The sequence below is a fragment of the Neomonachus schauinslandi genome, chromosome 4 (genome assembly GCF_002201575.2).
Source record: "Neomonachus schauinslandi chromosome 4, ASM220157v2, whole genome shotgun sequence".
NCBI lineage: Eukaryota > Metazoa > Chordata > Mammalia > Carnivora > Phocidae > Neomonachus > Neomonachus schauinslandi.
The window spans coordinates 23970540-23996663 of record NC_058406.1 but is presented as its reverse complement, the minus strand read 5'-3'; the positions used below and the strand labels follow the sequence as shown (position 1 = coordinate 23996663).

General features: G+C 48.0%; 2 protein-coding genes across 2 annotated transcripts in view; one reads left to right on the top strand and one right to left on the bottom strand.

Moving 5' to 3' along the window:
• The first annotated feature begins 1989 nt into the window (after window positions 1–1989).
• Window positions 1990–4392, top strand: MARCKSL1 (MARCKS like 1). The gene is made up of 2 exons (XM_021684186.1): window positions 1990–2274; window positions 3113–4392. Exons 1-2 carry the CDS (start codon window positions 2188–2190, stop codon window positions 3623–3625), a joined length of 600 nt encoding a protein of 199 aa, XP_021539861.1. The 5' UTR covers window positions 1990–2187; the 3' UTR covers window positions 3626–4392.
• Window positions 4393–4546: 154 nt separating this feature from the next.
• The window catches only part of HDAC1 (histone deacetylase 1), a 32360-nt gene continuing 10782 nt past the window's right edge, over window positions 4547–26124 (bottom strand). The window contains 13 exon segments of the mRNA XM_021684185.2: window positions 4547–5169; window positions 5445–5493; window positions 6011–6163; window positions 6443–6573; window positions 6668–6776; window positions 7283–7364; window positions 7366–7424; window positions 7507–7615; window positions 8799–8891; window positions 9919–10060; window positions 10520–10658; window positions 12044–12118; window positions 17489–17606. Of these exon segments, the coding sequence (XP_021539860.1) occupies window positions 5142–5169; window positions 5445–5493; window positions 6011–6163; window positions 6443–6573; window positions 6668–6776; window positions 7283–7364; window positions 7366–7424; window positions 7507–7615; window positions 8799–8891; window positions 9919–10060; window positions 10520–10658; window positions 12044–12118; window positions 17489–17606 (1287 nt within the window). The 3' untranslated portion in view covers window positions 4547–5141.

Below are 26124 nucleotides of genomic sequence, written 5' to 3'. Positions count from 1 at the left end.
GGTTCCCTCTGGGGCTCTGGAAACTCAGGGTCCTGTAGTTCTGATGTTCGTCTCTCCTCCTGGGATTTGCCTGTCAGCCCCTCGGTGCAGAGCCTGGAAGTCCAGACGCTTGGCATCTGCTCTCAACCTCTGACCCCAAAGCCTCCGGGACCCGCACAGCCTCCATCCGAGCCCTGCCAGCCGGTGCGGGCAGTGCCTGGCAGCATTGTGGGCTCCCTATTGTGGTCGAGACAGAGATGCAGGGCACGAAGCCCATCCCTTAGCGGCAGTGGGTGAAGGCACCGTTCTCAGTGAGCGGCAGTGGGGCGTGGTGCCCCTCCTATCCCAAAGCTGACTCTTCTCACCTCCCACTCTGACCAGGCAGTCCCAGATCTCAATGGAGAATTTTTCCAGGGGCTTCTTCACTGTCCCCACCTCATTTTAGTAGGTCTTTCCAAACCCCACCTCACCCTCAGTTACTGGCATCTGCTGTGTGCCCTTGGACATGTCCCTTTCCCTTTCTGAACTTCAGTGTCCCAGTCTGGAAAATGGGGAGGTGGGTATTAATGAAGCTGAGAATCTCCTGTAGCTTTAGAGTAGGGGTGAGGCTGGAGGCTACAGGGGTGAGTGCTGAATGTAGATGCCACCTCAGCCCTCCTCGGCCCCTCTGTGGTCAGATCTATGGGGAGTTCCTGATTTCTCAGGCCCTGGGGTGTCTCTACACCTCACAGCCTCAGGCCTCCCAGGAGGCCTTACCCGTAGGAGGGAAGGAGGGAGGGAGGGACACGCTGAGCTGTCCAGGACACAGCCTTGCTTTTGCAACACTTTCCTTCCTCCAGCCCCCATCCCCTTCCTCCTGGGAGCTGAGGGCAGGCAACCGGACACACACACATCTGGGGTCAGTCAGGACTCTGGGGTTCCCACAGACCTGTGCATACCAGGGGAAGGGGAAGTGGCAGGGGACTGGAGCTGGAGGGTCTCCAGCCACCGGCTCTCTGACCCTGCCTCCGGGCTCACTGAATCTCGGGCAGGACAGGCGGCTAAGGCTGGGCAGCCCTGGGGGCTGTCCTCAAGGGGCTCTCCCAGGAGCCTTGGTGATGTCCCCCCCCTCCACTGGAGTGTTTGAAGTTTTGTTGAATCCCCTCCTGGAGTTCCTCTGCCTGCTTGGGGAGCCCTGATGTGGGGAAGCAGATGTGGGGGGAGAGCATTTGACAAGTCAGACAGGTTATGTCAACGTCTCTGAGCCTCAGACTCTTCAGCTTTCACATGGGGATGGAAAAGCCCTTCAAGGTCACAGGACAGCCCTAGCCGGGGCTTTGTAATGGGTCCAGGCTGAGGGCAGGAGGGACCCAGGGTGAGCTGGTCTGTGGGGGCTCGGTGTGACTGGCTGCCAAGGGACTGGGAGGAGAGAGGAGGGACGGGCCTCACCAGGCTGACCAGAGTGACTCCGCGGCGGGCCAGACCCTCCAGGCTGACCCGGGCAGGCAGGCAGGGACGTGGGTGGGACCTGTGACGGGTCTCCAGGCCTGAGGGGGCGCAGATGCCAGCGCGGGGCCCTGCGGCTTCTATGACCACATTCTCCGGAGCGTAACTCAGGACCAGCCCTCTGACGAGTCTGGGCATGTGAGCCCTTGGAAGAGTTCTAGGGGGAGACTGACAGGGGCTGTCAGTGCAGAACCAAGGCGTTGGGGGCCACTCCAGGAGCTGGGGCGTCCACCCTGGGAGGTGGGCGGTGAGAGGAGGGAATGATTGCTCTCCCTTTCCTCTAGGAGCCCCCCTCTGCCCAGCTCGCTGAACGACCCTCCTCTCCCCTTCCCACGTTGGACCCCACCCGTCCGGGGCAGGTGAGTGGGCTGGGGGTACCAGACCGCCAGCGTCGCCCACTGCGCCAGCGGGGCCCGGGACCTGAGCCCGCCTCTGCTCCTCGATTGGGCGCTCATTTAAATGTCCGGCCCCGCCCCGACTCGGGGCGCATATATAAGGCGGCTCGGCGGGCGGCGGGCGGCATTCTGGCGCGGAGCGGAGCGGTGGCGGGCGCAGCTAGCGGGTCGGGCGCCGAGAGGGGGTGCAGCTCGGTTACCCCCCCATACCCCTCCCCCTCAGGCGCGAGCCCCACCCCTCCGCCGGCCAGGCCGACCCGGCCGAACTATCCCCTGCGGCGCGAGCCCGGGGCGGCCCCGGGCGCCCCCCCCCAGCAGACCCCCCATCATGGGCAGCCAGAGCTCCAAGGCTCCCCGGGGCGACGTGACCGCCGAGGAGGCAGCAGGCGCTTCCCCTGCTAAGGCCAACGGACAGGTGGGTGCGCTCGGCACGGCCCGACCTAGCCCCCTCCTCCCGCACCTCGCCCCGTCTGGGGCCCTGGGCCGGGGCCGCGCGCTTTGTCCGGCCCGGGACACGCGGCGCCCCCTCCCCCGCCCGGTCCCTTTGTTCTCGGCGCCGCAGCCCCCGCGGGCGAAGCGAGGGGAGGGGCGGGGAGGGGGCGCCGGCCCGGCCCCGCCGCCTTCTTTGTTTGCGGCCCCGGCCCCCGGCGCTGCCCCCCGGCCGCCCCGAGTGCCGCGCGGGGAACAAAGGCGCTGCCGGGCCGCGCCAAGGGGGCGCCCAGGGGCCGCGGGGCGGGTGCCCGGGGGGTGGGGTGGGGGAGGGCACTCCACCCGCAGACCCGACCTCGGCGGCTCACAACCTTTTTTTAGTGGGGAGCGGAGATGTGGGGGAGAGGTGGGTGGGGGGCCGTTTACACAAAGCGGGAGGCTGGGAAAATGGGCCGTCCAGGTGCGGAGAAGAGCGCCCCGGGGCGGCTTCCCGCCGGATGTCGGCTTGCTGGGCTCACCCGCCCGCCGGGGATCGGCGGCCGCGAGTGGGTCCCCGCCGAATGGAGAGCGCGCCCCTGGGGAGGTGGGTGGGGGGCCACGGGACCCCAGCGCCTCCTGCCGGCCGCGGCCTCTGCGCGCTCGGCCCCCGCGCGCTCGTGAGGACAGGAGGGAGCTGTTTGACGGGATCCCGGTGTGGGTGAGGCTACAGTCAGCCTCCGCGGTTGCAGAAGAGTCGGGATCCCATTGCCTGGAAGAGGTCAGGGGCGGGCTGGGGGAGGAGGGGTAGAGCCCCGGCCCTCATTGCTGTCTCCTCTGCCCTGCAGGAGAATGGCCACGTGAAAAGCAATGGAGACTTATCCCCCAAGGGTGAAGGGGAGTCGCCCCCCGTGAACGGAACAGAGGAGGCAGCCGGGGCCACTGGCGATGCCATCGAGCCAGCACCCCCTAGCCAGGGCGCTGAGGTCAAGGGGGATGCCCCCGCCAAGGAGACCCCCAAGAAGAAGAAGAAATTCTCTTTCAAGAAGCCTTTCAAATTGAGTGGTCTGTCCTTCAAGAGAAATCGGAAGGAGGGTGGGGGAGATTCGTCTGCCTCCTCACCCACAGAGGAAGAGCAGGAGCAGGGGGAGATCGGTGCCTGCGGCGAGGAAGGCACAGCCCAGGAAGGGAAGGCTGTCGCCACCCCTGAGAGCCAGGAGCCCCAGGCCAAGGGGTCAGAGGCTAGTGCTGCCTCCAAGGGAGGAGACACAGAAGAAGAGGCAGGGCCCCAGGCCGCAGAGCCGTCCACTCCCTCGGGGCCGGAGAGTGGCCCTACACCTGCCAGCGAGCAGAATGAGTAGCTGGGTGGGGGCAGGTGGGTGATCTCTAAGCTGCAAAAACTGTGCTGTCCTTGTGAGGTCACTGCCTGGACCTGGTGCCCTGGCTGCCTTCCTGTGCCCAGAAAGGAAGGGGCTGTTGCCCCCTCCCAGCCACGTTCCCTCTCCTTTTCCCTCCTGTGGATTCTCCCATCATCCATCTGGCCTTCCTCTTAAGGCCGGTTGAAGATGGTCCCTTGCAGTTTCCCGAGTTAGGTTAGTGATGTGAAATGCTCCTGCCCCTGGCCCTACCCCTCCTGTCCCCACCCCTGCAGAAAGCAATTGCTGGTTTTCTTCCCCAATTCTTTTCCAAGTAGGTTTTGTTTACTCCCCAAATCCCTGAGCCAGATGTGGGGTGCCTACACTCCCAAACCCTGAGTGTCCAGCCTTCCCCCCACCATTGAGTTTTTAGTCTCTTGTGCTGTGCCTAGTGGCACCTGGGCTGGGGAGGACACTGCCCTGTCTAGGTTTTTATAAATGTCTTACTCAAGTTCAAACCTCCAGCTTGTGAATCGACTGTGTCTCTTTTCTGACTTGGTAAGCAAGTATTAGGCTTTGGGGTGGGGGGGGGAGGTCTGTAATGTGAAACAACTTTTTGTTGTCTTTTTTTCCCCCTCCCATTGTTGTAAATAACTTTTAATGGCCAAACCCCAGATTTGTACTTTTTTTTTTTTTCTAACTGCTAAAACCATTCTCTTCCACCTGGTTTTACTGTAACATTTGGAAAAGGAATAAATGTCATCCCTTTAGTAGTGGTTTTTAATGAGTGGTCTTCTGGGGGTAGGGTGAGAAGATCGGTTAACTTCAACCCTTGAGGGAGAGATTAAGGTGAGGGGTAAGTTTGTGGGGTTGTTTTGTTGTTCAGGGGGTTGCCCAGGTTCTCAGGGACACTGCTAGGAGACAAGCTCAGGAGGACGTAGAAATGTACCATTTTATTATTACAAAGATTCTCACGAAAATGAAAATAGTATCTCAAAAAGGGTACTAGACTACCAGTCTCCACCTGCAGAATTGGGCGAGGATAGAGGGCAGGCAGTGGGAGTTCCTTGGCTCACACGGGGCCAGTGGGAAGGCATGATAACAGAACCAATCTAAAAATGGCTGTTACCTTAAGGAGCCTGATTTGGGGGGGGGGTCCCTGAAGACCCAGCCACTCCTTCTAGAATGCTCAGTAAGGGCACCTTTCCAAAGCTACTAAGCAGACACTTGGCATTTCAGGATTTCTGTCCCATGGCTGCTTCAGAGTATGCCTTCCAGACCCGGCACCCTTTATGGTTCAAAATTAAGAACTGGGGAAGGATGGTGGCAAGGCAGCCGCTAGAAAAGCTCACTCGTAACATGTGCCCTGGGCTCAGGGCCCTGGTTCCTGTCTAGTCCCTGGGGATATTTATATTTAATATATTTTTATATAAATACACAGAGAAATAGAAAATATAAAATCTGAGGGGTTGTGGGAGAAAGGTGGGGAACTTGGCAGGAAGCCAGAACTGGAGAGGTCTGCTCAGGCCAACTTGACCTCCTCCTTGACCCTGTGGAGAGAGCAGAGACTGGCATGAGATAATCTACCCCAGAGGCCTTGAGGCAAAAACATGGGGACAATGACTTCTATAGGACCCCAGCTGCCCAGGTGACTGCCGAGGGCTGGGGCTTCCTAGCTCTGCCTAGAACTGCAGAGACGGACAGACTCGTCCCTGAAAGAGGTCTTTGTAAGCTGCACCAGCTGTCCCTGCGCCTTTCCTCAGCGTAGCGGACAAAGGGGCTGGTGCTCCAAGGCCAGGGAGATGGCCGACAGCTCCTTCCTCACCCTTTGGCTTCTTGCTTCTCCTCCTTGGTTTTCTCCTCTTCTGTGACTTCTAGAACATAAGAGTGCAGGGATGACCAAGGGCTCCCCTCCAGAAGGACCCTTGGAATCTTAGCCTGAAACCCCTTCCCCAACACTACAGCTCGCTGGACCTACAAAAGAGAGAAAAGCCCATCCCAGGCCCTCCCATTGAGCCCTGTTGAGAACAAACAGGTCGGACCGGTTTCCCAGCCTGCTAGTGCGGTTTCCCAGCCTGCTAGTGCCTGAACCCGGTGGGCGGAGGCAGCCCCCTGGGAAACTGGGGTGAAGTGCTGGGAAAAGGGCTTGGGATCAATGTGACAGCCACACTCCTGACCATGGGGAGCCCAGGCCTGGTAGGGCTCAATCAGCCAGTGGAGATGACAAATTGAGTTTCATTCTTTTGTGCGCCCTGCCACCTCTGGGAGCTGAGGCAGAACCCCACAGAAGGCAGGGCCTGAGTCTGCTCCCTCCTCCCAGTGCCCTGCACAGATTCATCCTCCTCTCTGGTCTGGAGCCCAAGACCCAAGTCGGGTGTGACCCAAACCCACCTTTCTTCTCTTCTGGGTCTTTCTCTTTTTCATCCTCAGTTTTGACTCTCTTGGCTTTTTTGAAGTTGGAAGAATTCTTGCGCCCACCTTCTCCCTCCTCATCAGAGTCCGAGAACTCTTCCTCACAGGCAATTCGTTTGTCAGAAGAACAGACTGGGAGGCAATGGGAAATGTGGGTGAGACAGCAGGAGATTAGCTTTACCTCAGGGTCTGTGCCCAGTGCTTCCCTGTGTGTCCTCCAAGAGACACCAAGGGAAGGGGTGACCAAGAAGAGAGGAAGGAAAATCAGACTCCCTAAATTGTCTGAAGTACCAGAACTTGGGTTTCTCAACAGATGGGTAGCTTGGGAGGAACGTGGAACCAAGAACAGTGGTGGGAAGTCAGAGCTGCCTACTGATTGAGCAGGTACCAGCCCCTGGGTCTGGGTCTTACTTGAGATGCGCTTGTCAGGGTCTTCTTCATCCTCGTCGCCACTCTCCTCTGGAATGGCATCCTCAGGAATCACCTGCATTTGGACCCCAGGTGCGTGGGGCAGCATTCTCAGGTTCTCAAACAGTCGCTGTCTATGGCCAATGGTAGAGAAGGTGGCTGGGCTCTGGTTAGGGACAAACCAGAGCCTGGAATTTTCAGTCAGGGGGTGTCTGGGGACATACTCACTTGATCTTCTCCAGGTATTCATTGGTATTCTGGTTGGTCATATTGGAAGGACTGATGTGAAGTTTGAAATCTGGTCCAAAGTATTCAAAGTAGTCGTTGTATGGAAGCTCTTAATTGGGGCAGGAGAGAAGAGTCAAGAGACCTGGCTACCATGGGACACTGAGAAAAGCATTTGTACATTTATCTGGAACTGTCAACCCAACGATCTAACAGAGTACTTGGGTACTTACAGGGTTTCAGTCTTTTTAAAGCCATTCTCCAGTGTCCACACACACACAATGAGAAGGCACAGCCCCAGGTTTAGAAAAATTTAGGCGGTGCTCATTGGGAACACTTCCTCACTGACTACCCCAGTTCCCCTACGGAGTAGAAATTCCAAAGCTATAAATAACCACGGATAATTCTGTCTAGACCAGAAGCGGGAAGGAGAGAGGACAGGGTCAAAAAGGGACTCAGGAGAAACGGATGGTCTGACAATCACAAGAGGATAGGCGGGAGAATCAACAACTAGTATCAGAAGAGGAGAGGCCACATAGCCAATGGGAAAGGGCTCGTGAGCTTGAGGACACATGCGCTCCAGCTCTGCCCGGCCCAACCTGGCCCTGGAGCTATTACCATTCGGGATCTCTGTGTCCAGGGCCACGGCTGTTTCATACGTCCAGCAGCGGGCCACGTTGCGGATGGTGTAGCCCCCCCCCTCCCAGCATCAGCATGGGCAGGTTGAAGCTCTTCACAAACTCCACACACTTGGCGTGCCCTTTGGTGGGAGAAAGGGGTGCTGGGTTACAGGAGCACCTGGCAGGACCCTGCCCACCTGTCCCTATGCTACACGGTCTCACCTTTGATGGTCAGATTGAAGCAGCCTAACCGATCCCCGGACAGGGAGTCGGAGCCACACTGTAAGACAACTGCACTGGGCTGGAACATCTCCATCACTTTAGATATGACCTAGAAGGACACGTCCTGGTCACCACTGGCTTTAAGAAAAGTTATGTGGCGTTTGGGGCTGCAAAGGGTGGGTGCAGTCCTGCTCCCTATCACTTACTCCCACCTTCCCACCCTCCCTCATGCTGGCTGGTAAAGAGGAAACATCAGTCTGGGCTTCTTGTTTCCCTACTTGGGATTTCACTTTTCCAATTTGAAAGGCTCTCCAAGATCCTTCTAGCTCTAATTAATAATGCTGAACCTAGAAAAGCCTCCTCATCTTTCCCTTCTTTTCTTTCACTGCCCAAACTCCAGTACCATTTCTTCTGACCCTTAGCTGCATTTGCCCTACACCTTCGGTCCTGCAGACTTTGAGCCTCATATTCTGAGGGAGCACTCACTTTTGTCTTTCCCTTTCTGACAAGATTTTGATGTTACCCAGGACAAAGACCAGACTTTGAGCTTCGCTGTCATCCTTACTACAAGGCATACATAGGCACTTGACTACCTGAACATACTAGGTTAGTACTCCAGTTAACTGTTCCTTGTGGCTTGCAGGCAAAGATTTAACTCCTCAGCTTGGCATTCAAGGCTCCCTTTGAAATACTGACCCCAACATACATTTCCTACCACATCCTTCAACAGTCCTCCCACCCATCATACTGGCCTACATACAGTTACGTATTGGCACCTCTGTGCTTCTGCTGGTGCTGTTCCCCCTGCTGAATGCCACCCCCGCCCTCCAGCCTCCACCTCCTTCTTGGGCATGGGCAACTTTTTCAGAGTCCAGCTCAAATATCACCACCTCTATGAAATCATCTCTGACTACCCTCTCCCCAGCCCAGGCAGTGGTTTGTCTCTCACTCTTCTGTTCACCCTGCAAAAACAGTAATGACCACATGCTGTCCCGTGTATGTGCCTGCCTCCCACAATGTAGACTGTGAGGTCTTCAGGGGCATGATTCATGTCTTAAGATATTCTTGTATCCAACAGAAGGTCTGACCCACAGAAGGCATCAATAAATATTTGGATGAATTCCCTTCCTCTAGCTGACCACACAGCATACAACCCAGGGTTAAAACACATCTCATTTCCCAACCAGCTTCTCAGGGGCGGGAGAGGTCCCTGAGGTATGCTGGGAGTACTTAGCTTACCCCTCCCTTAGACTAAGCCCGATTGCAGCCCAGGTGGTGGATAAGCCACTTACCGGCTTGAAAATGGCCTCATAGGACTCGTCATCGATCCCATCTCGGAGCGGGTAGTTAACAGCGTAATACTTGCCTTTGCCAGCCCCAATATCCTGATCAAGAGGGACGGTAAAGTAAAACTGAAAGATGAAGCTAGGAAGAAGTTCAAGGATGGGGGCTGGAAGGCTAAGGACAGAGGCAGTGGTTCTAAGAGAGACAAGTGGGGCGCAGGAGTGGAGGCAGGGACAGAACAGGGGCATCTTGGTTAACACCAGCCCCCTCACGGGCAAGTCTAGCTCATATCTCTGGACACACCACTGAGCCTGCGCCCAGGCTGAGAATGGTTTATGGAGCCAGGGATGGAATATCCTACCCCACAGCACAAGACCTCTACCTTTGGACTGGGTTGGAGCTGCTGGTGGCTGGGTCACAGAAATAACACCCACCCTGGGACAACTTTTCCTCCCCAGACAAGGTAGAAGAGTTCTTTAAAACTGGAAATGCCCACTTATTCTAATGCCACAGCAAACAAATGAATTCGTGCCACTTCTTCACCAGAGGGTTACCGCATGGCAAAGGGCTGGTTTCATATTCATGCTAATAGAAGCAGATACAACAGTTCGATGAGTTAGCTTCCAAGGACTCTTATCCTGAGGTCTACTGATGGGCTTCAGTAAAGGGAGGTGTCTTTAATTAACTATTCAGTATCAGATACAAAAGATTTCCTATACTTTCCTGGGGACAGAGTCCGTAGCTTTCAGTCAGATGATCAAAGGGGAAGCTTAAGAACTCTTGAGATGGTCCATAAGGGTCCCAATTCCTAGCCCATGGGAGAGAACCTGATGTTTCTAGCCTAAAATTCAAGTCGTATGGGACATCTGAGTAGTGTCATGTAACTTAGCTATGGACAGGAGGGACCTGTCTTGAGTCATGCGACCCCTATCCCTCCCATCTCTTTGGGCCCCATCACTCCCTTCCTCCAGAATAAGGGAGGGAAGGAGACCAGGGCAGGTACCCTAGGCTGGGGTACGGCGTTCTGAATAGCAGAAGCGGCGGGACGGGGGTTCTGGTGGCACCAGACAAGAGAGTTAGAGCTGGCAGCTGAGGGTGAGTTGGTAGGCCCCTGAAGGGAGTTCTCACCCGTAGGTCCCCAGTTCCTGGGAAGTATTCTCCGTATTTATGAAAGGACACAGTCATGACCCGGTCTGTGGTATAGAAGGCCTCTTCCACGCCATCACCGTGGTGAATATCAATGTCAATATACAGCACCCTCTGGTGATACCTAGGATCAGAAGGGGGTCAGGGGTCTGGGGGCTCTCTGGGAATGGGACGCGCCAAGGGCGCCAGGTCCCAGCTTACCGGGCTGGCTGCCTCCCTCAGGTATCTCTAAGCACCAGAGACGTGGAAACTGGCTGAAGGAAGGTGGAAGAGCGGCAGGGTGTCTCCAGAGGCCTGACCAAGCCGACCAAGTCCGATCTTCCTACTCTACAGCCAGGGTCAACTCCAGCCACACAGGGACACTCTGGAGGCAGGATCTGAGCAGCGCCTGCCCCTGATCTTGCCGTGGGCTCAGATCAAACCAGGACTCCGTCAAGGAGAGGATGGCCAGAGACACTCACTGAACACATCCTAGCCAGCACATCGCTAGGAAAAGCAAACTAGGGAGGCAAGCCCAGGGGGAGAGGGAAGTGGGAACCTGGCCTAAGGTGCTCCTCCAAAAGACAAGGCCAGGCAGGCATACTTTAGCAGTTCCAGGATGGCCAAGACGATATCATTGACGTAACAGAAGCCAGATGCCTCAGACTTCTTTGCATGGTGCAGGCCCCCAGCCCAATTCACAGCGATGTCCGTCTGCTGCTTATTCAGTTTCACGGCACTCGCTGCGTGTGGGAGAGTGAACATAAGATGGTTAGCAAGCCGTTCTCCCCTTTCCCCAAGAAGCCCAGGAAACCCGGTGAGAGGTGGGACCTATCTGACAACGGGACTGTATGATCCACAGGCCAGTCCTCTCCCTCCCTCCCTCCCCACTCCAACAGGGAGTAAATAGGACACTGGCTACTCTAAACAACTTTTTTCCAAACTGAGGCTGGCAACCCATCAGTAAGCCTTAAAACTGGTTTAGTGGGTCACGATTAGTGTGTGTGTGTGTGTGTGTGTGTGTGTGTGTGTGTATTAAACAAAACAAACTAGGATAAAATAACAGTAAAGATAACTGCTCTTCTGTGAAACTGGCTTCAGAGTGAGGACGTGTGTGCACAACCTCGATTGCAAGTGTAAATGTATTTCTTACTGGGGTTCATGGTCAAAAAATGGTGAGATACTAGAGGTATTAGGAGCTCAAAGTACAAACAGGCCCCAGAAGTGAGAGAAATACACACTTGTGTATTCAGGTGCATTCGCAGCAGTGTAACTTTTAACAGCAATAAAAACATGGAACAAGCCAAGTGATCCAACAAGAGGGGACTGATTATATCGACCAAAGTTGGTCCATAAAATGGAATAATCATGTAGCCACTAGAAATCATGCTATAGACTACTAGAGCTAAAGAAATTTTAAAGATTTACTAAGTAAAAGATGCAGACACAAAACTATACACATGTGACACGTTTTTGTAAAATACAGATGTATATGTTATATCCAGATATATACACACAGAAAAAAAATGGATGTACAAACAACAAAATGGTAATAACAATTATTTGTGACAGTGTGATTGTGGGCAATTTTTTCCTGTGCACATCTTTGTTTTCTGAGATTATATTGGGAGCTGGGGGAAAGGGGAGAGGACAGACAACAATGATCATAGGAAAATATATGTTTGTTAAGGAAGGGCTTAGAGTAATCATAGAGGTAACCTAGAAGTTAATAATGGAAGGGGGAGATATGTGGGGAGTATTTCTGACCTCTAAAGGTAATTACTATGGTCTTTTGTAAGACACAGATGATGACACTTCCCATTTTTATAGCACTTTGCAGTTTGCAAATTGCTTCTATGTACAGCATCTCCACAACCCAAGGTCTGCAGGGAATTCCAGTATATAAGATCTCTTGTAGGAGAGGACAGTCAAGGACACCCGTCAGTACCATGTCAGAGACTGAACCTGGGCTAGGACTGAACAAGAGGATATTTTAAAGACCTAAGGTAAAAACCCACAGGACCATTTTATAGGGTCACAGATCAGTCCTACTGGGATAGCGGCCTAAAAGGCAGACCTCACCAGTACAACCCAGCACAGCCCGTGAGGAGGGAAGTATATTCCTTACCCACAGAGCCACCAGTAGATAACTGACAGAATTCAAACAGGCCATCAAATACTGGACAGTCCTCACCGACGTTGACTTAAAAGACACAAGAGAAAGGTTAGTTTCCACAATTCCTTTAGTTTTTGTTTACATTATCTATGAGCCTAGGGGGCGGGGGGGAATATAGAATCTTCAGAAGACTTGGGTTCTAGTCCAGGCTCTACTACTTACTGGTTTTGTGATTGGGTCAAATCATTTAACTTCTCACAGCTTTGGCTCATTACCTTTAACTAGCAATCATGACATCCGCCTCACCTAAACATGGAGAAGATTAATAGAAATCTTATATGGGGAAGAATATAGCAAGTAAGTACACTTAGAAAATGTTGGCTCTTTCCTTGAGGGAGAAAAACTGAGCTGCTTACTCCTGGGTTTGTTCTGGATCTCACTCCAGCTGCCCAACAAGGCAGGGAAGAACTGAGACCTGCATAACTATCATCCACTGAACGCTTAACAGTGTGCCAGACCCTGTGCTAAAGGTTTTAAATTCCTTTTGTCCTTTATCCTCATATAACCTTCTAACCTTCTGAGACAGGATTTGGTCTTATTTTATAATCAGGGAAACCTGCTCAGAGAGGTGAACTTCTAGTAAATAGCAGAGGCGGTATTTAAGCATTGGTCTGCCTGCCCTAAAAGCCCATGAAAATATACTCTGGCCTTCTTCCCAATAATTTCTTATACAATCTCAGTTGGTTCTCATCACAACCCCATGAGTTGGACAAGACACATCAACGCCACCGTCCACAGGAACAAACAGATCCGGAGAATTAGTAAGCAGGCAGTGGCAGAGCCAGAATCAGAGTCCAGGTGTCTCGACTCCCACAGTCCAGTGCTCTTTCTACTACACCTACAAGTGACAACTGGAGTCAAGTTATTTCAGTCCTAAAGGGGCAAAAGTACAAACTACCACGTAATGAGGAAACACATGCAAACAGTGATGCAAATTAACTGAGAGGCCGGAATGGAAGCACACCTGAGGGCTGTGAAGTCACAGAGCTAGAGAGGAACCTTAGGGCTCCAAGTCTCCTCTCCCAGAAAAGGCAACTACTAGGGGCGCCCGGATGGCTCAGTCGTTTGAGTGTCCTACTCCTGGTTCTGAGATCGGGTTCCGTGCGCAGCACAGAGGCTGCTTGAGATTCTCTCCCTCTCCCTCCCTCCTGCCCCTTCCCTCAGACTCCCGGGCTCTTTCTCTCTCTCAAATACATAAAATCTTAAAAAAAAAAAGGGAAACTACTGAGACATGAATGATACACAGGAAATTAGAGGCAGGGTAGGCTCTTCCCTGCCCCAGCCTTCCTACTGCACCTGTTGCTATCAGCTGGGGTTCCTCAAGTAGAGCAGGGAGGAGCCCAAGGAGGAGGCTAGCAGAGCCCAGCTCAGACTGTGGTAACCTTCTGAGAGACAGCTGAAGCTCAAAGTCTGCAATAACCACAAGTGTTACCAACTCTGGCACTGCCCTGAACTTGAGGGTGCCCTGCCAAGACAAGTGCTCTGAGGAAGTGTGGCCCATGGGGGTGAGCAGTAGTACATGGCTCTCACCCCCACTGCCCAGGTAAACACTGGGAGGTTGTGTCAATAAGAACTTTGGTCCCTGGGGCCAGGCTCTTTATCCACTGGCAACCAATTGCCCCCTCCTGCTGCTTCCTCCTTCATTGGGTTTGGCCTGCCTAGATTTCCAGAGTTTTGCTTATATTCCCATTTGGGATGTGGAGCCAGCATGGGACGAAATGGTTGTTTTATTTATTTTTTATTTTTATTGTTATTATTTTTAAGTAAGCTCTACACCCAACGTGAGGCTGGAACTCACGACCCCAAGACAGAGTCCCGTGCTCTACTGACTGAGCCAGCTGGGTGCCCCAAGAGATGGTTGTTTTAGACAGGAGAAAAAAGTATTTTCCTTTAGGCCCCAAACCAATATGTGGTTCAAATGGCTAGCCCATTATTCTCAGTTCAACGAGCTGTGTGACTGGGAGATGGAAAGGGGGGAAATGGGAGTGCAGACCCTCACTTGGGCTAATGTCTGAAACAAGGGAGGATTTTTCGATGGGTTTCCCTCTTCCCACTACAAATACCTTTCTTATTCTTAGGCTGGTGTTAGACTGAAGGGCGCAATACTGGGTGAGAGATGGGAGAGCGGAGGGAGATGGAGAAGGCGGTAAAAAACACACTGCAGAAAGAGATGCATGGGATAAACAGGGACTCAGGAGAGGCCTTCCACCACTGTGGTGCTGTAATAGGGTGGAGTGGAGGGTAGGAGAGAAAGGATGTGTGATCAAGGGGAGGCACCCAGGAGGAGTTCAACTATATTGGTAATGTTTTTTCCTTAGAAAGAAAGGCTGGTAGTGGGTACTTGGATGTTCATTCTATTACTTTTTATACTTTTGTGTCTGTGTCTGAAATATGTTACATGCAATGTATTTAAAAGTACTCCAGAATTAGGAAATGAGTTCTATTCTACATTCTACCACTACTTTGCCGGGTGACCCTGGGAAAGTCATTTCACCTCAGTTTATATATCTATAAAATGGACAACAATATCTCTAAATTTTGCCACCATAGTTCTCCTTTATCATTTTTCCACCATGTTTCACATTCTGATAAACCATCTGGCAAAAAAAAAATTTTTTTAATTGCATTTATTGATGTTCGAACCCATTTCATTTATTCATTATTATTTTTAAGAAGGCCTGAGCCCAGCAGGCCACGAACTCCCTGGCAGGCAAAGGCTGGCTGACAGAGGACCGACTGTAAATGGGCAGATCACGCCAGACTGTCAGGGAGCCTACCGTACATCACGGTCCCATTTTAACTAATTAAAGTATTAGGTCAGAACTTCTGATCAAGGTTCTCAAAGTCTCAAAATGACCACAAAACATTTATTACATTCTAGCCAAGAGCAAGGAAGCCTAACTTACTTAGTCGTATTACACGTATAACTTCCTAGGTTAGGTGTTGGTAAATATAAAAAAAGAGCTCAGCTCCCACATCCCTGTTATTGTCTCTGTGATATCCCTGGTTATACAGCACTTCACTAAGTGACATCTTTCTATAACCTCATGAATCAAGTCAGGAAGGTGCCTGAAAGTCCTCAGAGAGCCTCACCCTTCCTAACGCATCTTCAATGAGAGAAAATCCCAGACCTAATTTTTTAATGCACAACCTTAGAATGCTAGTTTCAGGAAGACTGGAGCAAACTGGGAGCCAGACCCAAAGCTGGGCATTCCTCAGAGCCTAATATTTTATGTCTGCCTTGATAGATTTGAAAATGAAAGTTGGGACGCCTGCGTGGCTCAGTCGGTTAAGCATCTGCCTTCGGCTCAGGTCATAATACTGCCTTCGGCTCAGGATCAAGTCCCACATCAGGCTCCTTGCTCAGCAGGGAGCTTGCTTCTCCCTCTGCCTGCCACTCCCCCTGCTTATGCGCTCTCTCTCTCATTCTCTGACAAATAAATAAAATCTTAAAAAAGAAAAAAAATGAAAATACTATATCATCATAGCAAAAGTTACTATTCATTGACAGTCAGTGCTATCTCACTTATCCCCCCAACTTCCACTATGAAATAGGCACTATTATCTTCCTTTTTTTTTTTTAAAGATTTTATTTATTTATTTGAGAGAGAGAGACAGCATGCACGAGGAAGGGGGCAGAAGGAGAGGAAGAAAGACAAGAAGACTCCCCACTGAGCAGGGAGCCCAATGTGAAGCTCGATCCCAGAACCCCGGGATCAGGACCTGAGCCGAAAGCAGACGCTTAACTGACTGAGCCATGCAGGCGCCCCTGTTTTCCTTTTAAAGAAGAAAAAACAGGGGTGCCTGGGTGGTGCAGTCAGGTAAGCACCCGACTCTTGGTTTCGGCTCAGGTCATGATCTTAAGGTCGTGAGATCAAGCCCTGCATCCGACTCTGGGCTCCGGGCTCCATATTCAGTAGCAGAGTCTGCTTGAAATTCTCTCTCCCTCTTCCTCTTCCCCTCCCCCCTGCATAAGCACTCTCTCTCTAAAATAATCCTTTTTTTTTTTAAAGATTTTATTTATTTATTTGAGAGAGAGAGCGAGCGAGAGCAGGAACACAAGCAGGGGGAGTGGGAGAGGGAGAAGCAGGCTCCCCGCTGAGCAGGGAGCCCGATGTGGGGCTCGATCCCAGGACTCTGGGATCATGACCTGAGCCAAAGGCAGACACTTAACAACTGAGCCACCCAGGTGCCCCACAAATAAATAAATCTTTAAAACTAAAGAAAGAAAGAAAGAAGAGAAAACGAGGCTCAGAGAGGCTAGGGACTTGCTTAAGAACACACAGCAGCTAAGTGGCAGAGCGAAGGGATTCAAACCAAGACATCAAAGCTCATTTTCTTGCTTCAACACCAAGCTGCTTCCCTAATGAGAATCCTCTCTGCTGACAGTGGAGCCTGATCACTGGCCTAAATAGGTTATGAGAAGCCCTAAAGCCATCTAGAGCAAAGGAAGGAATTCGTCTCATCTTGGAAGCAAATAAGATCTTGTCAATTCAAAGAGCAAATACTGCACTTCAACGGGGCAGCAGCTCCTGGAGTTGTAAGTGGTAAAGAAGCCTGACGCTTTAAAAAAGGTCTCTGTGGTTCTGTAATCATTACAACCACACAATTATTGTAACAAATAAACTTTCTGCCTTGGGAATCAGACTACCTTGTGGCCAGTAGCAACAAGTGCCACAGATTTGCTGATATTTCAAATAAGCTGTTATGAGCTAATCAAAACTTCTTCTGGACAATGTTGTTTCATTGTTTTATTATATGAGATATTAGGTGCTGAGAGATAACTTCTAAAAAAACACACGGGAGAAGTCAGATACGATAGTTTTTCTCCCACAGCTGAAACAATCCCCATGATTCCTACAAACCGAGTGTAGCTTCTGAGATGCCACCTGCTCTGGGGTTCAGGTCTCAGGAAGCAGAGGCAGAATCACCTCAACTCAAAGATCACATCGTCTAGAGTCTGTTCTAAGTGGCCACTCGATTCTCAATTAATACTCACAAAGTGAGAGCAGTTATACTTGTAAGGGATGACACCCAGTCCATTTTACAAAAGAAAAATTTAAGGGCAAGTGACCTGCCCATCAGTCAGGAGTCAGGGCTGGGGCTTGTACCTCGTGTCCCTCTCCCAGGTCAGTGCTTTTTCCATTACAACATTCACAGTTTCCTTGGCATAGTGTTGTGAACTGAACTAGACAAAGATCAAACTCTATTCCTTATAATCAAGATGCAAGGAAAACTAGACTTGAGAAAAAAGCAGCACTTCGGCATCCTTGAGAGGCAGGGGAAAGCAGGTGTCTGCTGAATGGGAGATCCTAGGGAAGGCAGGGCAGACCTCTGCAATTCAAAGGCAGATCCAACTGGGGCCTCGAGAGTAAGGAGGGAACAGAATGGACTTACATCTCTGCATCTGCTTGCTGTACTCGGACATGTTATCTGGGCGGATGGAGCGCAAGAATTTAATGTAGTCGTCACTGTGGTACTTGGTCATCTCCTCAGCATTGGCTTTGTGAGGGCGCTAGAGGGCAGAGGGGAGAAAGGACGCGTTATTCCCGGCCATTGCCAGTCTTCAGTCAGTCTGCTCTGAACACCTGTATCTGCCCAGCATTGAGCTAGGTGCTATAAAGGTTTAAAAAAAAAAAAAAGCAATTACTGATTAGATTAAGGCCTCCGGAAACTTACGATCTGATCAGGCACATAAGATTATCAAAGGAGAGGCAGCATCAGAAGGCCCTGACTGCAGCTCTGGCTCTGTTGCTTAGGCCAGTCTATTTAGTGAACCTCAATTTTCTCATTTACTAAATAGGGGCAACTTCTACCTCACAGGGATTGTGAGAATTGGATCAGATGTTAAATCTCTTTGTAAATTGTGAAGTGCTTTACAAACTCTTACTTCTTTTTAATATTAAGTATAACAATATATAGTTACGGGCCAAATGGCTCCAAGAGTTCAAGAAAAAAGGGTGACTAACAATAACTGAAATAGGAAATCTTTCATAAATCATCATCACACCAACAATTCTGATCATACCCTCCCCACTGAAGCTTCCTTGACATGGTAATTTCTGGATTATCCACATTCTGATTCATCTTTCCCTCTTTTTATTTTTTATTTTTTTTATTTTTTATTTTTTAAAGATTTTATTTATTTATTTGAGAGAGAGAGAATGAGATAGAGCATGAGAGGGGGGAGGGTCAGAGGGAGAAGCAGACTCCCCGCTGAGCAGGGAGCCTGCTGCAGGACTCGATGCAGGACTCGATCCCGGGACTCCAGGATCATGACCTGAGCCGAAGGCAGTCGCTTAACCAACTGAGCCACCCAGGCGCCCCATCTTTCCCTCTTTTTAAAAATTCTCTTCTTGGGGACGCCTGGGTGGCTCAGTTGGTTAAGCGACTGCCTTCGGCTCAGGTCATGATCCTGGAGTCCTGGGATTGAGTCCCGCATCAAGCTCCTTGCTCGGCAGGGAGTCTGCTTCTCCCTCTGACCCTCCTCCCTCTCATGCTCTCTGTCTCTCATTCTCTCTGTCTCAAATAAATAAATAAAATCTTTAAAAAAAAAAAAAAAATTCTCTTCTTGGGACGCCTGGGTGGCTTAGTCGGTTAAGCGTCTGCCTTCAGTTCAGGTCATGGTCTTAGGGTCCTGGGATCGAGTCCGGTGTCAGGCTCTGCACTCAACCGGGAGTCTGTTTCTCTGTCTCCCTCTGCCCCTCCCCCTTCTCATGCTCACTCTTTCTTTCTCTGTCTCAAATAAATAAATAAATAAATAAATAAATAAATAATAAAATCTTAAAAAAAAAAACACCAAAACTCTTCCTCTCATCCCTTAAAGGTAGGTCTTCATCTAAGATGACCCTCTGCTTTTCTAACTACCAATACCTTTCTAGTTTATAAAGTATTTTCAATACACACCTAACATTGTTTACCCTGAGCCAGGCACTGTATGCTATTTTGTGATCCTTAAAACAACCTCTTGAATTCCGTACTGTTAGTACCCTCACTTTGCCCACAGGGAGGTTAAGTAATTTGCCCAAGGTCACACGGCTGGTAAATTGGACTAGGAACCCAGAGGTCTGGCTGCAGGCACTAGCTGACTCTTGTTTCATCCTCACTTAATATAAGGAGGGATGTAAGACTAAAAGATGGAGACTGTTTTATATAAAACACCCAGAGTGAAAGAAGCAAGACTTGGCTCCAAATACTAAGTTGTTTTTACTATATTAAGCCCTTTACCCTCATGGCACTGTTGCGGATGGACCTTTGACTATCTCTTCTACACAGATACCTGCCCACACTCACTCCATCTTGATTTCTGCTCTGAGCTCCAGATCCACAATTCCAACAGCTTCTCAGCCAGCTCCACCTGTGAATCCTAGAGACACTTCAAATTCAACTGAATCTAACAACTTATAGAGAGCTCAGAGGCATTCAAACTTCACTTCACTTCCAGACTTCTCTTTTACTATTTTAGTTAATGACTCCAACATCCACTCAGGCTGAGAAACTAAGTATAATCCTTAACTCCACCCTTTCTTGACTTCCATTTCAATCCACTGCCTATCCCCTTCATTATACCTCCTCCATAATCTTGACTGCATCCACCGCCTTATTTCTCCTATGCTCTTCTTTCCCAGGGTTCCCATCCTCACCACCATCCACCCAGCTGCTCAAGACAGAAGCCACCCTTAATTCTGCACTCCTGATCTACTACATTCAAAAAAGACAAGCCCATCTCAAAAGCTGCCTCTTTTACGAAGTAAAAGCAAATCTTGCTCTAAGAACCTATTTTCATCCCAGGCCACAAAGTTTCAAGAACTATGACCTCACAGTCAAAAATCACAAAACATGCAGGGGCGCCTGGGTGGCTCAGTTGGTTAAGCGTCTGCCTTCATGATCTCAGGGTCCTGGGATGGAGCCCCGCATTGAGCTCCCCCCTCAGCAGGGAGTCTGCTTGTTCCTCTCCGGCTGCCCCTCCTCCCTGCTTGTGTTCTCTCCTTCTCTCAAATAAATAAATAAAATCCTTTAAAAAAAAATCACAGGGGCGCCTAGGTGGCTCAGTCGTTAAGCGTCTGCCTTCGGCTCAGGTCATGATCCCGGGGTCCTGGGATCGAGCCCCACATCGGGCTCCCTGCTCAGCAGGAAGCCTGCTTCTCCCTCTTCCACTCCCCCTGCTTGTGTTCCCTCTCTCGCTGTCTGTCAGATAAATAAATAAAATCTTAAAAAAAAAAAATCACAAAACATGCAAGGAAACAAATCACTAAGAGTGAGGGCTCATAGAAACAACGAATAGCAGAAAGATTTACAGAGACCTTGTATATATGTTTAAATGAAAATAAAAAAAACTGCATTACATTTCTATATACCAGTAAACAATCTAAATATACAACTTTTAAAAGATACAGTTCATGAGAGCATTAAAAAGAAATACTTGGGGAAAAAAAATCTAATAAATGATGTGCATGACCTTTATGGAGAAACTTATAAAACTTTAGACTGACAGCCAAAAATCTCAACAACCCATCAACAGCTAAATGAATAAACTATGGTATATTCTACAGTAAAATACTACATAGCAATTAATATGAACAAACTACAAAAAACAGATATTGTATAATTCCACTTATATCAAGTTTGGCAAAATTGAACTATATTGTATTAGGGATGCATATTTAGGTAATTAAATTATGATGAAGAGTGAGGAGCAATTAATAGAAAAGTCAGGATTCTGGTTACCTCTGCAGCAAGAGAAGCAGCTGTGATCAGGAAGGGGCATAGGCAGGGTTCTACTTCTTGCACTAGCTGGTGTTTACATGCGTGTTTACTGTATATCAATTTGTTAAATTGCATGTGTTTTATACACTTTTCTGTACATGTATTATATTTTACAATAAAGAAGCTAAAAGAAGCCTTTATAGAAGACATTTAAAAAGAGTTAATTAGGGGTGCCTGGGTGTCTCCGTTGGTTGATCCCAGGGTCCTGGAGTCGAGCCCCACATCAGGCTCCCTGCTCAGTGGAGAGTGTGCTTCTCCCTCTGCCTCTGTCTCTCCCCCCACTCATGCTCACTCTCTCTCTCTCTCAAATGAATAAATGAAATCTTTAAAAAAATATAAAATAAAAAGACTTAATTACAAAAATAAATAAAAAGTAAAATAAAAAGTCCTAAATAAATGGAGCTATGCCATGTTCATAGACTCAAAGACTAAATATTCTCAAAATATCAATTCTCCCTAAGATGCTATAAAGATTCAATAAGATTACAACCAAAATCCCAGCAGATCTGTTTGCGGTACTTGATGAGTGAGTTCTAAAATTTATATAGAAGTACAAAGGGCAAATAGCAAGTCACTTTTTTTTTAAGAACTAAGTGGGAGGACTTGTGCTACTAGATATCAAGACCTACTGAAGAGCTATTACCATTAAGCCACTGGGCATTGGCATATGGGTCAACAAACAGATCAAGTCAACAGAACACAGAGCCCAGAAACAGACCCATACACAGTGCCTGGCACAAAGCAGGTGCTTTAAGTATTTGTGGAATGAATGAACAAATACGGACATCTCATATATAAAAGAGCTGGCACTTAGGTCAGTGGGGAAACAACTGACTTCAGTAAATCAGCTGCAATATGGGGGAAAAATTTCAGTGGATTCCTACCTCAAACCATATTTAAAAATCAATTATAGATATAGTAAATACATATATGTGAAGGCAAACCTATAAAGCTTTTATTTTTTTAATTGTTTTTATTTTTTAAGTTAAGCTCTTTGCCCAACATGGGGCTTGAACTCACAACCCCAAGACCAAGAGCCACATGCTCTACTGACGGAGCCAGCCAGGTGCCCCCTATAAAGCTTTTAAAAGATGAACTTAGGAGAACACCTTAAGAGTTGGGAAGGACTTTCTTTCTTTCTTCTTTTTTTAAGTAATCTCCACATCCAACATGGGGCTCAAACACAATCTGGAGATCAAGAGTTGCATGCTCTCTCGACTAAGCTAGCCAGGTGCCCCAAGGGAAGGATTTTTTAGGACACAAAAGCACTTATAAAGGAAACAATTAATAAACATGACTGTATTAAAATCAAGAATTTCTCTTCATTAAAGATACATTAGAGTGAAAAGACAAAACCAGAATAGAAGATATTCAGAGCAGGGCGCCTCAGTGGCGCAGCTGGTTAGCGTCTGACTCTTGGTTTTGGTTCAGGTAGTGATCTCAAGGTCGTGGGATCCAGACCCATATCAGGCTCCATACTCAGCACAGATTCTGCTTAAAGATTCTCTCTCTTCTGCTCCTCCCTGCCATGTACTCTCTCTCTAAAATAATCATTTTTTTTAATAAATGATCTTAAAAAAAAAGATATTTAGAGCAATATACTGATACTGGACTATCTATACTAGAATAAAGAGCTACTACAAATTGGTAAGAAAAAGAAAGCCAAACAACCCAAAAAAGGAAAATGGGCAAAAGAAAAGACATTTCACAGTAGAGGTCATACAAATAGTTAATAAACATATGACGAGATACTCATTTTCATTGGTCATTAGCGAAATGCAAATCAAGACCACAATCACATACTATTTATACTCATTTGGTTGGCAAAATTGAAAGTCTAATTCCAAGTATAGGAAAGGATATCAATCAAGGTATCTTTTTTTTTTTTTTTAAAGATTTTATTTTAAGCAATCTCCACACTCAGTGTGGGGTTTGAACTCATAACCCCAAGATCAAGAGCCTCACAACTCCACCAACTGAGCCAGCCAGGTGCCCCTCAAAGTATCACTTACACATTGTCAGTGGGAGTATAAATTCATTTGACCACAATGAAAAGCAACATGGCATTTAATATTCATATACCCTACAGTCCAGCAGTTCTAGTACTAGAGAAATAGCCAAAAGAAACTTTTGCATATATATACTAAGGAACATGTACAAGAATATTCAAAGCACTGTTCCCAACATTAAAAAATAAGATACAAATTAAGATCATGGGAGAAGGGATAAATTGAAGTATAATGACAAAAAATTATTCAACAGAGGAAAATGGAAGAATGATAGCTATATGCAGCAAAGTAGACGGATTTTACTAACATAATATTGTGTGATAAAAGCAAGTCACAGGGGGCACCTGGCTGGCTCAGCTCAAAGAGGATACAACTTAAAAAAAATAATAAAAAATAAAGATTTTATTTATTTATTTATTTAAGAGAGTGGGGGATAAGCGGGGAAGCGAGGGGGAAGGGGCAAAGGGAGAGGGACAGGGGAAGCAGACTCCCCACTGAGCGCAGAGCCTGATGCAGGGCTAGATCCCAGGACCCTGAATTCATGACCCAAGCTGAAGTCAGACACTTAACTGACTGAGCCACCCAGGTGCCCCGGAAGAGCATGTAACTTTTGATCACAGAGTCATGAGTTCGAGCCCTACACTGAGTGTGGAGATTATCAAAAATAAATAAACAAACTTTAAAAGGGGAGGGGGTTTGCCTGCGTAGCTTTTTTAAAAAGTTCAAAAACTTGTAAATAATTACTATATATTGTTTAGGCATATACACACAGGATAAACATTTTTTAAAAAGCAAGAGAATAATAAACACAAAATTTGGAGAGTGGGGTGTAGGAATACGGATGTCCATAGCACCATTAAAATATTTAATAATGAATAAACAAACAGTAAAATACATACTTTAAAAAGAAGACCAAAAATGGAACTTCTTTTGATGCTTATGAGCCAAGGATAATGTTTATTCCAATTCTGTATAGCTAAGGTCCAATTAAAACAAAAACAGGCAATCAAATAGGAAGATGGGTAAAAGGCTTGAAAAGGGACTTTAGGGGCGCCTGGGTGGCTCAGTCGTTAAGCGTCTGCCTTTGGCTCAGGTCATGATCCCAGGGTCCTGGGATCGAGCCCCGCACTGGGCTCCCGGCTCAGCCAGGAGCCTGCTTCTCCCTCTCCCACTCCCCCTGCTTGTGTTCCCTCTCTAGCTGTCTCTCTATGTCAAATAAATAAATAAAATCTTAAAAAAAAAGAAAGAAAAAAAGGGACTTTAATAAGGAAACCTGGGGGCGCCTGGGTGGCTCAGTCAGTTAAGCATCTGCCTTCAGCTCGGGTCATAATCCCAGCGTCCCATGATCCCAGCGGATTGAGCCCCGCATCGGGCTCCCTGCTCAGCGGGGAGCCTGCTTCTCCTCTCCCACTCTCCCTGCTCGTGTTCCCTCTCTCACTGTCTCTGTCAAATAAATAAATAAAATCTTTAAAAAAAAAAAAAAAGGAAACCTGAATGGCCAATAAACATAAAAAAGATCCTCAATCTCCCTAGGATTCAAGGAAATACAAATCAAAACAACAGTAAAATATCAGTTCATGCCAAGCTAAACTGGCAAAAAATTAAATATGACAAAATCAAGTGTTGGCAAGGACTTAGAGCAACTGCAATTCTTCTATGTTGCTGGGAACTGGAAACCATTTTGACATTAATAAGGGTAAATATGTGCATATGTCCTGTAGTATATTCTTTCAATGAAACAGAGTGAAAATAAATTCAGCTATGTGCATCAACATGTATGACTCTTCAGGAACATGTTGAGCAAAAAAGGCAAGTCACATGTAGGACTCCATTTACATAACATTCAAACATGTAAAACTAGAACATGTATTATTTAAGAATTCATACTGGTAAAATTATCTTTAAAAAGCAAGGAAATAATAAGCCCCAAACACAGGGCAGAGGTCAACTCTGGGGAAGAGAGCAGACAGGATCAGGGAAGGGCCTATTGGGGCTTTAGCAGTCATGGCAATGTTTGTTTTCTTAAACTAGGTGGTATTAATTGTATTGTGATTCTTTATACCTTCATATTTTATAAAAATTCTTTCATATCTACTCAATATTTTATAAAAACATTTTTTAAAAAAAGCACAAAAGAACAGAAGGCGATGAATAAGAAGCCTGGGAATATACAAAATTAGCATCTGAGGCAAGGAAGAGAGCAGAATTGTTGATTATGTAAATAGGAAGGTTCCTGGATGAAAAATGAGGATATGGATTCTGGGAGAGATTAATTAGATGTGTGGAGGCAGAATTGGGGGAGGGACCAACTGTGTGAAAGACTTCAACTTGTCTCCTTCAGGTATAGAGATAGAATACAGCAACTTTTTTTTTTTTTTTAAGATTTTATTTTTAAGTAATCTCTGCATCCAACATAGGGCTCAAACTTACAACCCCGAGATCAAGAGTCACATGCTCTACCAGCTGAGCCAGCCAGATACCCCAGAATACAGCAACTTCTATAAGAAGTCTAAGGAGCTTCTTCCAGGACTGACTCTCAAAAGCCATCAATTTAAGGAGAGATAGTAAATGGCTATCTGTGCTTTGGGAAAGGAATACTCGGATCACAGCCCAGAGAAAGGAGAACATAGAAGGGATGAATGCACAGAAACACTGTTGGGGGGAGAGGATCAAAGATTCATACTCAATGTTAAGAGGTAGGGCCCGAGAAGAAAATGGATCACATTAAACAGAACAAGTCTAGAGATTTAAGAAAGAGATTATACTGGAATTTTGCTTTAGAAGTTTACAATAATACCTACAGATGAAGAAATTTCCAATAAGGTATTATTATCTCTATGACAGCCACTGTTAGATGCTTCCCAAAGAGCCATTCTCTCCCTTCTTGTTAACAGATCTCAATTTGGTTGGGTATTAATGTACTCAGCCAAAGGAATCAAATGTGATTAGTCTAAGCCAACTGCTGGTGAATGGTCTAAGGATGGCAAATGACTCAATGAGATTTAAGGGGAAATCTGCTGGGAAACTTTGGGAATGGTTTTTCTCTTTAATAAAAAAGGGAGGGGGGGCGCCTGGGTGGCTCAGTCGTTGGGCGTCTGCCTTTGGCTCAGGTCATGATCCCAGGGTCCTGGGATCGAGCCCCGCATCGGGCTCCCTGCTCCACGGGAAGCCTGCTTCTCTCTCTCCCACTCCCCCTGCTTGTGTTCCCTCTCTCGCTGTGTCTCTCTCTGTCAAATAAATAAATAAAATCTTAAATAA

Coding starts and splice junctions, on each gene's coding strand:
- MARCKSL1 (XM_021684186.1), top strand. CDS start 2,188: ATGGGCAGCCAGAGCTCCAAGGCTCCCCGGGGCGACGTGACCGCCGAG. Junction 2,275..3,112: donor CTGCTAAGGCCAACGGACAG/GTGGGTGCGCTC, acceptor TCTGCCCTGCAG/GAGAATGGCCACGTGAAAAG.